At 49.5% G+C, this 12,209-nt stretch overlaps 1 protein-coding gene across 1 annotated transcript; it reads left to right on the plus strand.

Annotated features, from left to right (window-relative positions):
* Nucleotides 1–1,378: 1,378 nt before the first annotated feature.
* LOC309559373 (large ribosomal subunit protein eL42) lies at nt 1,379–8,531 on the plus strand. The gene is made up of 5 exons (XM_082262632.1): nt 1,379–1,454; nt 5,515–5,620; nt 7,682–7,749; nt 8,221–8,343; nt 8,468–8,531. The coding sequence occupies exons 1-5, from the start codon at nt 1,452–1,454 to the stop codon at nt 8,486–8,488; spliced, it is 321 nt and encodes a 106-aa protein (XP_082118758.1). The 5' UTR covers nt 1,379–1,451; the 3' UTR covers nt 8,489–8,531.
* Nucleotides 8,532–12,209: the final 3,678 nt, after the last annotated feature.

The following is a 12,209-nucleotide window of genomic DNA, read 5'->3' on the forward strand; positions in this document are numbered from 1 at the left end:
TATAGGGGGGGCAGGAAGGGGGGAGAGTCCCCGATATTAGGGGGGCAGGAAGGGGGGGGGGAGTGCCTGGTATTAGGGGGGCAGGAAGGGGGGGAGTGCCCGGTATTAGGGGGGCAGGAAGGGGGGGGGAAGTGCCTGGTATTAGGGGGGCAGGAAGGGGGGGAGTGCCCGGTATTAGGGGGGCAGGAAGGGGTGGAAGTGCCCGGTATTAGGGGGGCAGGAAGGGGTGGAAGTGCCCAGTATTGGGGGGGCAGGAAGGGGGGGAAGTGCCCGGGAATTAGAGGGGGCAGGAAGGGGGGGAAGTGCCCGGTATTAGGGGGGGGGCAGGAAGTGGTGGAAGTGCCCGGTATTAGGGGGGCAGGAAGGGGGGGAGTGCCCGGTATTAGGGGGGCAGGAAGGGGAGGGGGAAGTGCCTGGTATTAGGGGGGCAGGAAGGGGGGGAGTGCCCGGTATTAGGGGGGCAGGAAGGGGTGGAAGTGCCCAGTATTGGGGGGGCAGGAAGGGGGGGAAGTGCCCGGGAATTAGAGGGGGCAGGAAGGGGGGGAAGTGCCCGGTATTAGGGGGGGGCAGGAAGTGGTGGAAGTGCCCGGTATTAGGGGGGCAGGAAGGGGGGGAAGTGCCCGGTATTAGGGGGGGGCAGGAAGTGGTGGAAGTGCCCGGTATTAGGGGGGCAGGAAGGGGGGGAAGTGCCCGGTATTAGGGGGGGGCAGGAAGGGGGGGAAGTGCCCGGTATTAGGGGGGCAGGAAGGGGGGGAAGTGCCCGGTATTAGGGGGGGGCAGGAAGTGGTGGAAGTGCCCGGTATTAGGGGGGCAGGAAGGGGGGGAAGTGCCCGGTATTAGGGGGGGGCAGGAAGGGGGGGAAGTGCCCGGTATTAGGGGGGGGCAGGAAGGGGGGGAAGTGCCCGGTATTAGGGGGGGGCAGGAAGGGGGGGAAGTGCCCGGTATTAGGGGGGCAGGAAGGGGGGAAGTGCCCGGGAATTAGGGGGGGCAGGAAGGGGGGGAGTCCCCTGTAGACAATTGGTTCATTTTCTAAGCTGTGTAACAAAAAAATAAAAGATGGAAGCTGACTGGTTGCTATGGTCAGTGACACGATTGCCTGGTTTGTTATGTACTCTCTTGTGACAGCGGGCATTTCTATACACTCCGTTATATTCTATTATATATTTTACCTTCTATTACCTTATGGCACTTTATTGACTTTATGACGGTAACCCATAGCAACCCTCAATCGCTGCTGTACGAAGAATGCAGCGGTGACGTCAGCACGCAGGCGTCCCTCACCGCCGTGCGAGGAGACGCCGGTGACGTTAACACGCCTGCGTCTATATACCATAGAGAAGAGAGCACGGCGTAGTGCTACGGTCTATCCTATAAAAGACTTGGTGGTAGTCTGTAGTGCTCTTCTGAGCTCACTTCCTGTTTCCGGTCCTTCTTTTACGCGGACGGCCAAGATGGTGAGTTCTGTGTTGCTGTTCGCCTCACCCGAATCCTCTTCCATCCTCCACGCTGGCTCTGTCTATCGGGCTTTGGTGATGGTTTATCATACATTGGGTCTGTGGTTGTCAGGGCCGGGTCCTCCAAGGATTGATGTTAGCTGGGAATTTGCGGCCTGTGGCTCTCTATGTCTGAGAGGCCTGGGAGCCCCACTATCACACTGCAGGGGCCCCATCTGTACTTTTTATGGGGTGTTATGGCTTTTCTGTGTATAGGGACAGATCTAAGGCCGGCTGTACCCCGTGCAATCTCATTGGGTCATGTCTGTGGGATGTTTCAACCTTCTTGGAAGTCGGTGACAACGTTGGAAAGTTTCTGCAGAGCGTTGTCACCCCTGGTCTGAGTTATGCCTCATTCTCCATAGAGCTGGGGTGGGGGGTAGGCAATATTAACACACTATTTGATGTGGAACTACAAGTCCCAGAAGGCATTGCAAGACGGGACTGTTGGTGGCATGCTGGGGTTGTAGTTTTGCAGAAGTTGATTATAATGGGGGGGGGGGGGATCGTTTCCAGGGTGGCCAATTGGGGGAGGGGGGGGGATGATTTTGGACTTGATGGTGAAAATTTTAACACCTTTAACCAGTTGTGGACTGGAAAGATTTACCCCCTTAATGACCAGGCCATTTTTTTTACGATACTGCGTTACTTTAACTGATTGTGCGTTTGCCCCCCCCCAGGATCGCTCCTGCAGCTCACTGTATGCACAGTATATGCAGCGGGTGGTCGGCAAGCGGTTAACTGACAATTGCGCAGTTATGATTCAATGGTGAATAAATTGGCTTTTTTTTTTTTTTTTTGGAATGTTTTATATCCGAAAAATATATATTTTTTTTTCTTTATAGTGCAAAAAAATAAATACCACCCAAAGAAAGCTCTGTTTGTGAGGGGGGGGAGAAGGACATCAATTTTATTTGGTTACAGCGTTGCATGACCGCGCAATTGTCAGTTAAAGTAACGCAAAAAATGGCCTGGTCATTAAAGGGGGTAAAACCTTCTGGTCCTTAAAAGTGGTTGTAAACCCCCCCTCTGTTAACTTGTACTTGTAGGGCAGGGATCCTCAAACTACGGCCCTCCAGCTGTTGCAGGACTACACATCCCATGAGGCATTGCAAAACTGACATGACAAGGCATGATGGGAATTGTAGTTCCTGAACTGGAGGGCCATAGTTTGAAGACCCCCCCTGGTTTATATCTTCTACATCGGGGATCTATGAACTACACTTGCCATGAGGCAGTGTAAGACTCTGACAGGACTAGGCATGATGGGGATTGTAGTTCCTGAACTGGAGGGCCATAGTTTGCAAACCCCTGATCTATATCTTCTACATCAGGGATCTACAAACTACACATCCCATGAGGCATTGCAAAACTCTGGCATTCACAGACAGGACCAGGCATGATGGGAATTGTAGTTCCTGAACTGGAGGGCCATAGTTTGCAGACCCCCTGGTTTATATCTTCTACATCGGGGATCTATGAACTACACTTCCCATGAGGCATTGTAAAACTGACATGACAAGGCATGATGGGAATTGTAGTTCCTGAACTGGAGGGCCATAGTTTGCAGACCCCCTGGTTTATATCTTCTACATCGGGGATCTATGAACTACACTTCCCATGAGGCATTGTAAAACTGACATGACAAGGCATGATGGGAATTGTAGTTCCTGAACTGGAGGGCCATAGTTTGCAGACCCCCTGGTTTATATCTTCTACATCGGGGATCTATGAACTACACTTCCCATGAGGCATTGTAAAACTGACATGACAAGGCATGATGGGAATTGTAGTTCCTGAACTGGAGGGCCATAGTTTGAAGACCCCCTGGTTTATATCTTCTACATTGGGGATCTATGAACTACACTTCCCATGAGGCATTGTAAAACTCTGACATGACAAGGCATGATGGGAATTGTAGTTCCTGAACAACTGGAGGGCCATAGTTTGAAGACCCCTCTGCTATAGGTGATCCTATATTAAGGTTTACCTATAGGTACTTTACATATCTCCTAAACTTGCACCGCTTAGGAGATCTTTACATTTCATGGAGCCGATGATGTCATCAGTGCATGCGCTGTGAAGAAACGCCCACCTGTGCCGTTCTTATGAGCTCTGTGCTGTGAATGGCGGCGCATGCGGGGGAGTGATGTCATTGCACCTCCGGCCAATTAGATGGCCGGAGGACTAGAAACGGGAAGCAGGATGGCCGAAAATGTCAGCTGTGTCACTGCTGAGTGGGTGGCACTGTGGGGGCTTCGTTCTAAGGTAAGTATTTCATAATAAACTAGTATGCCATGCATACTAGCTCCTTATGCCTTTCTTACAGGTTTACAACCACCTGACGTTAAAGATGGTGTAGAGCCGAAGCTGGTTTGGCTGTAGATCTCCTATGGATTACAGGAGAGCACTTTGTTCTGCACTCCTGCGACTTGTCCATTCTCTGCTGACATCAGATGTCAGTCCAGGCACTGCGTCTTCGCGACAATGAAGTCGGGATCCGCATGGAGGGACACCCGGCTTCTTTAGGCTGTCAGCACCATGCTCAAACCATGGAGAGCAGCTGAGCATGTGCAGGGTGAAAGTGTAGTACTGGATTTTTAATAGGGATGCACTGATCCGATATTCGGATCGGATATCGGCGCCGATATGGCTATTATAGCTGGATCGGGGGATCGGTAACATTGACCGATCCACTGGCTGATCCGGTTTTTGCTTAGTAATGGCTCAGCCGTCCCTTGGTGCAGTAGTAGTATGGGATGGGAGCCGCTACTTCCTGTATAGTCCCGGCTCACAGGCGGAGTGATATCCGATGCACTCCGCCTGTGAATGGAGGAGCCGTACACATGAAGCAGAGGCTTTGCTCTGTACTGCAGCCGCATGCTCTGTGTGTAGCTCCGGGATCGGTTCTGGTATCAGCGATTTCACAACACCGGATAGCGGTATTGGGTCCAAAAAAGTCGGATCGGTGCATCCCTAATTTTTAAGCTGTGAGGCCCCTTTCACACAATCCGGTCCGTTATTGGACTCCGTTTATCTCAGCGGGGGATCAATCTGCCGATCCCCCGATGAGCAGGCGGATGGCAGCTGTGACTTCGCGCTGTGTGCGGAGACAGAGCTGTCAGGTCCCTGCTGTTCTCTGGGGGAATTGGATGGGAATGGACAGCCTGTCCGTTCTCATCCGATCCGCTGGACGGATAGGAAATCAGGTTTCCATCAGTCCGGATTTGACGGATCGGATGCTGACATCCTATGCCCCATAGAGATGCATGGGGCATCCGTTCAGATCCGCCTAAAGGGACAGGTGGATCTGAACAGTCCGCCTGTGTGAAAGGGGCCTTAAGGCAGTGGTCCTCAACTCCGGTCCTCAGGGCCCACTAACAGGCCAGATTTTAAGTATTCCTTGGGGAGATGCAGACTAGAATACTGCAATCACTGAGCAGCAAATGATATCACCTGGGATGTATTTCTGTTATCTTGCAAACCTGGCCTGTTAGTGGGCCCTGAGGGCCAGGGTTGAGGACCACTGCCTTAAGGCACTTAGGCTGGCCATACATGATCCAATTTTCTGTCCCAATTTTCTTGAAATGTACCTTTAAGTATGTAGTACGAAGGACTGCCTAATTGGATACAAGTGAATGTGTTTAGCTTTGACCTCACATTATGTGGTTTGTGGTAGATCTAACAGAAAATTGTACAACAAAAGTTGAACATGTATGGCCAGCCTTAGATTGCCGGCAGCTTTGCCCTGCTACTTCCTTCCAACTTGGATGCTATTTAGGAGCCGGTACAAGGGCTGAAATCGCATCAAAGTTGGACCAGAGTAATGCCAGAACCTTTTCTAAAGTGGGAGTGACTTGTTCAGTAAAAGTGAAGACGGTTCTCATAGGGAAACATTGAGTTTGATGTGTCGTGCTACCTGGGGGTCTCACACGTTGGATCGCATGTCGGTGTGATCCGAGCCTCGTAGGTCTATATCTACCCAGCGTTCAGATTTAACATCTCTCTCCTTGTTTTGCAGGTGAACGTCCCTAAAACCCGGCGAACTTACTGCAAGAAATGTGGGAAGCATCAACCCCACAAGGTCACCCAGTACAAGAAGGGGAAAGACTCCCTCTACGCCCAGGGTAAGCATGTCTTAAACTTAAAGACCCCACCTTATCTGACACGGTTTATATATATATATATATATATATATATATATATATATATATATATATATATATATATATATATATATATACATTTTTTTGGATGTCTTATAGCAGAAAGTACATTTTTGGGGGGGGGATTGTCGGATTTTTTTTTTTGTTTATAGCGCACAAAAAAAAAACAGGAAGAGGTGATCAAATACCACCAAAAAGCTCTATTTTTGGGGGAAAAAGGGACATCAATTTTATTTGGATACATCATCGCACGACCGCGCAGTTGTCAGTTAAATTAACGCAGTGCTGGATTGGAAAAAAATTGCCTGGTCAGGAAGGGGGGTAAATCTTCCGGAGCGGAAGTGGTTATTCGGCGAGTTCAAGTACCGATACCTTTGGTCAAGTACTCACCGATACAGAGTAGGGATCGACCGAATATTGGTTTAGAGCGCCACCTGATTACACAGTACTCCTGCCTATGATAGCACACTGACGTCTATCATAGGAGCCGGTCCAGGAGGCGGGACTTCGTATGACAGCGCCCGCAATGAGTAAGCAGAAGAACCCTACTTTGTGTAATGAGGTGGCGCTCTATTCCCCCATGCACTGGTCACTCTGCATTGGGTGGGGGGCGCTAGTCACTCTGCATTGGGTGGGGGGGGCGCTGGCCACTCTGCATTGGGTGGGGGGGGACGCTGGCCACTCTGCATTGGGTGGGGGGACGCTGGCCACTCTGCATTGGGTGGGGGGGGACGCTGGCCACTCTGCATTGGGTGGGGGGGGACGCTGGCCACTCTGCATTGGGTGGGGGGGGACGCTGGCCACTCTGCATTGGGTGGGGGGGGACGCTGGCTACTCTGCATTGGGTGGGGGGGGACGCTGGCTACTCTGCATTGGGTGGGGGGGGACGCTGGCTACTCTGCATTGGGTGGGGGGGGACGCTGGCCACTCTGCATTGGGTGGGGGGGGACGCTGGCCACTCTGCATTGGGTGGGGGGGACGCTGGCCACTCTGCATTGGGTGGGGGGGACGCTGGCCACTCTGCATTGGGTGGGGGGGACGCTGGCCACTCTGCATTGGGTGGGGGGGGACGCTGGCCACTCTGCATTGGGTGGGGGGGGACGCTGGCCACTCTGCATTGGGTGGGGGGGGACGCTGGCCACTCTGCATTGGGCGGTTGGCGCTGGCCACTCTGCATTGGGCGGTGGCGCAAATTTTTTTCCGCAAATGGTACTGCAAAGAAATTAGTTTTTCCCCCACTACTCCTGTGTGTAGAAAGTGATTAAAGCGCCATCTAGTGGGCAGTTTAACAAAAGAACTCACAGTATATCTTGCCACATGCAAAATAATCTGCATAGGTGTCCCAGGTTGGCGATGGTAGCAAATCATGGCCGCTGGAGAAGTTCTGGGATCCCTTAGGGCAGTGGTCCTCAACCCTGGTCCTCAGGGCCCACTAACAGGCCAGGTTTGCAAGATAACTGAAATACATCCCAGGTGATATCATTTGCTGCTTAGTGATTGCAGTACTCTAGTCTGCATCTCCCCAAGGTAATACTTAAAATCTGGCCTGTTAGTGGGCCCTGAGGACCGGAGTTGAGGACCACTGCCTTAGGATATAGGGTAGAAGTGATGTCTGCTTGGGGGCAGACCACACCTATACATCTCCAGCCTTGTGAGCACCTCCAGCAGCCCTGATTTGCAATCATTGTCAGACTAGGACTTCGCAAAGTATCAAGTTCGGTATCTGCAGCATTTGGGTGAGTACGGTTACTTGCACAAATGCTTGATATCGGCACAATACGGTATTGGTGCCTCCCTATTTCTTACTGCATTTTTCAACAGTGCTGTGTGAGATGGCTCTTATGCACGATTTTCTGAAATGCCGCATGTCTGCTTTGAAGGGGTGCAGCTGGAACTCGCACGGAGTGGTTGATTTTGATTTTCATTAATGTGAATGGCGCCCGAGTGGACAGGCTGTTAGTAAGCTTTACTCTCCATGATTTCAATGGTCTTTCTGTGATTAATCGTAACTGTTCTCCGCAGGAAAGAGGAGATACGACCGCAAGCAGAGCGGCTATGGTGGGCAGACCAAGCCAATCTTCCGTAAAAAGGTCAGTTCACATATTAACCTTTAAGATAAATGGATGTAGTTATGGATGTTGTTTCTTTTGAGCAAGGACTGAAATGGCTTCCTCTGATTTCACTGCACACTGTGAGCTTCTCACAATGTGCATTAGAGTCTGCAGCAAGACTGATAGAGCCCCTCATTTTCTGGCTGGAGGACATCCACAGGTGTCAAACTGATGGCCCTCCAGCTGTTGCAGAGCTAAGTCCCATGAGGCATTGCAAGGCTAATTGTTACAAGCATGAGGCAGAGGCATGATGGGACTTGTAGTTCACAACAGCTGGAGGGCCAATAAGTCCCATGAGGCATTGCAAGGTTTGACAGTTACAAGCGTGACTCCCACAGGCAGAGGCATGATGGGACTTGTAGTTCCGCAACAACTGGAGGGCCACCAAGTCCCCCTTTTTTTTTCTTTTTGTTTGAAGTGCTTAAAAATTGTCTTTTTGTGGCTCTGTAGGCCAAGACCACCAAGAAGATTGTGCTGAGGCTGGAGTGTGTCGACTCCAACTGCCGATCAAAGCGGATGTTGGCTATAAAGAGATGCAAGCACTTTGAGCTTGGAGGAGACAAGAAGAGAAAGGTGAGCGTTTGGCTGCTGAATGTTAGATGTCTGTTTTTAGCTCTTAAAGCAGAAATAAAACCGGATATTTATTAATGCTAAGTTATTGGTCCACATCTGACTTTTTCCTTTCTTTCTTTCACAGGGACAAGTCATCCAGTTCTAAGCTGCGGTATCACTTTGAAAATAAAATAAAATCTTTAAAATTTACTTCTAATGTGTTTAAATTTTTTTTTTCTGCTCAACTGAATTGCTAGATAAACTAAGTGGGGTGTTTCATGTTCCTGCTAAATTAAAATAGCCTAGAGCAGGGGTGTCCAGCTCAAGTTAATCGTAGGCCGTATCGGCATTATGGTTGCCCATCAAAGGGCCGGTTATATCTGTAAATCAAAAACGAAGGGATTTCCAGTCACTACTTGCCAACCAGCCAAATTAACCTGTCTAACAGTATGCGTTAAAAACAGGGGTTAAGTTGCACACATTTGCAAATACATGCGTAAGCTGCAGGCCGCGCCAAGGCACCCTGATATCTGCAGTCCCTAACTCTACCTTTAAAGAGTCTCCACAATGGAAGCACATGCATTCTGATGAGATAGATGGAGGACAGGTGACTGGAGGGAGCCCACCCCTCCTTAAAGGAGCAGGGTCACACTGAACACCCAGCACATAGCACAATGGCAGCAAAGGTGTCAGTGCGTTGCCTGACCAATATAAACGTTATACGATATTGCAAAAAGTGGCCACCTCCTCTATAACTGGTCTTGATAGTAAGGCGCACTGGAAGGGCAAACGCAGATCAAAAACAAAGGTATTTCCAGTCACTACTTAACCAACCAGCCAAATTAACCTGTCTAACAGTATGCGTTAAAAACAGGGGTTTAGTTGCACACATTTGCAAATAAATGCGTAAGCTGCAGGCCGCGCCAAGGCACCCTGATATCTGCAGTCCCTAACTCTACCTTTAAAGAGTCTCCACAATGGAAGCACATGCATTCTGATGAGATAGATGGACCGGTTATATCTGTAAGACTATTAAAATTTTATCTACGTCCTCCTGCCAAACCTCATCAAACAATGGGTGTGGTGGTGGGAGATCTGTCAAGGGGGCAGTAAATACAAGGATTTTTTTTTTTTTATGCAGGGATCGGGATGGCGTGCAGTGTACATCTCACTTCCACCCCTCCTTGGCTCTTGCACAACCAACCCCATAAAGCTTCCTCGCTTCTTACCCAGCGTGGCTCTAGTACCTTCTGGCAATGTACCGTATATACTCAAGTATACGTTGACCTGAATATAAGCCGAGGCACCTCATTTTACCACAAAAAAGTGGGAAAACTTATTGACTCGAGTATAAGCCTAGGGTGGGAACTGCAGCAGCTACTGGACCACCACGAGACACTAAACAGGGGCTGCAGGCATGGTAGAGAAGATTGTTCGGGCATGGCACAGATGGTACAGGAGATGCAGTGCTGTGGGCATGGTACAGGAGAATGTCCTGTACCATGCCTGCAGCACTGCATGAGGAAATGCAGGTAGGTAAGTGAGACCGTGAGTATAAGCCGAGGGGGGGTTTTTCAGCATAAAAACCATGCTGAAAAACTCTGCTTGTACTCTAGTATGTAAGGTAGGTGGCTCTGCCTCAGTCTCACTTGCAGGTAGATCATTGGTCAGCCGGGCACAGATGGGGGTCACCGTGCAGCTTGCCACTTGATGCCCCATCCTGCGCTGCACCTGCATCTCCCTTGTTCTGCCATCGGAGCAGGCAGGGATCTACAAGAACCGCCAAAAGGAAAGCTGTAAATGCAAGCCTGCTGTGTTTACAAGTGACCCTGGGAAGCAGGTGGTGGAACAGAGTTCCCCCCCATGTTCTGGCTAATAAAAAAGGCTTGGGTGCAAGGGCCACAAGAAATGGCTTGAAGTGCTGGATTCATCCAACAGGCCTTGTTTGACATGTGGTCTAGACAAAAGGTAAAACTTGTATTTAGCTGATATAAGCTGCCCTCCCTTGACTGACCTTGTACTAGTTCTGTAACCGTGACCTCATCTGCACTTTTAGGATCATTTGCTATACTCTAAAAGTAGTATGTGGATTTGAGCAAGATATGCTTGCAACTCCATGGTTTTCAAGGTGAGTGTTTACTTTGTGATAGCTACTAGGGCAGGAGAGATCATTAAACCGTTGGTGCCAGTAGAGTAAGAGGTAATTGTGGTTGGGCTTTTTCTTTAACCACTTGCCGACCGCCAGCAGTACTTATACTGCAGCAGGTCAGCTCTATTTTGTGAAACGACATACTTGTATCAATTTTTAGATTTCCACTTTCAAGTCCGTATAAGGCACATGCACACAGCCGTATCATTTTTACAAAGGAGCTTGCCGGCAGCAAGATTCTACTTAAAATGCTGTCGGTATGCTATACGCGTTTGTGCTAACATTTACATGTGTATAGCGTACCCTATTGGTTGCTGGGACAAATAGGGGTCCTAACATCCTTCAGGCAAACCAAAATGCTAGGTAAATATGTTTGAGCGCTATTGCAATCTAGTTTTCATTATTACTAGGGCCCAGTCGGCATCTCCTTTCTTCATTAAGGTGCAGGTAGCTTGTGTCACCTAATCAATTGTTGCTAGGATGTTGGCTGCTTTTGACTTCTAGCTTCCTCATTGCTAGGGTGCTGGTGGATTTTCACACCTAGCTTCCTCATTGCTAGGGTGCTGGTGGCTTTTCACAACTAGCTTCCTCATTGCTAGGGTGCTGGTGGCTTTTCACACCTAGCTTCCTCATTGCTAGGGTGCTGGTGGCTTTTCACACCTAGCTTCCTCATTGCTAGGGTGCTGGTGGCTTTTCACACCTAGCTTCCTCATTGCTAGGGTGCCGGTGGCTTTTCACACCTAGCTTCCTCATTGCTAGGGTGCCGGTGGCTTTTCACACCTAGCTTCCTAATCGCTAGGGGGCAAGTGGCTCTTGATGTCTAGCTTCCGGTGGTTTGTTTAGGGGTTGGGCTTGGCACCTTAGTTCCAGTGAAGGGAACTCTAAGGTGTCAGCATACCAAGACATTTTCCCGCTCCCAACTTTGTGGGAACATGACTGCCCACCAATACACAAAGCAAGGTTCATTAAAGACATGGATGAGCGAGTTTGAGGTGGAAAAAAACTTAACTGGCCTGCAGAGTCCTGACCTCCACACGATGGAACACCTTTGGGATGAGTTAGTGGAGACTGCACTTCTGGAAGAACGGTCAAACATTCCCATAGACGCCCTCCAAACCTTGTGGACAGCCTTCCCAGAAGAGTTGAAGCTGTTATAACTGCAAAGGGTTCAATATTGATCCCTATGGACTAAGACTGGGATGCTATTAAAGTTCATGTGCGTGTAAAGGGAGGTGTCCCAATACTTTTGGTAATATATTTTATAATAAATGGGACTGCTGGAGCATGTTACACCCTAAATATGAATGTAACATGCTTATCCTTTAAAGCTCCATACATACTGTACTTCATAGGACACGTAGGAAGAAAAACAGCTTTGTTTGCATGAGTGTTTGGTATTAGAGCATTTTATTGGGTAGATTACCCTTTTTATTCTGGCCATTAAAATGCTTTTTAGATATCAGGCTAAATGTCATGTTTGAAATAATCAAGCACAGTGAGCAATAATTGCATCGTCCCTACCGTCAGTGGCGGCCGGTGTGTTGGGGGTGCTGCCCCCCCACCCATGCGTCTGGGCCCCTTAATCTACATGCAGGGGCGCCAGACGCATGGAGTTCAATGGGCTTTTTTTTTTTTTTGCATCACCTGATTAGAGTCAGAGGCTGTAATAGGGTGATGCAAAGGGTGGACCCGGGACGCAGAGCAATGCGCCCTGAGCCCACCCATTGTGTGACGATAG

This window comes from Pelophylax lessonae (genome assembly GCF_965119305.1).
Source record: "Pelophylax lessonae genome assembly, chromosome: 7".
In the NCBI taxonomy this organism is placed as follows: Eukaryota; Metazoa; Chordata; class Amphibia; order Anura; family Ranidae; genus Pelophylax; species Pelophylax lessonae.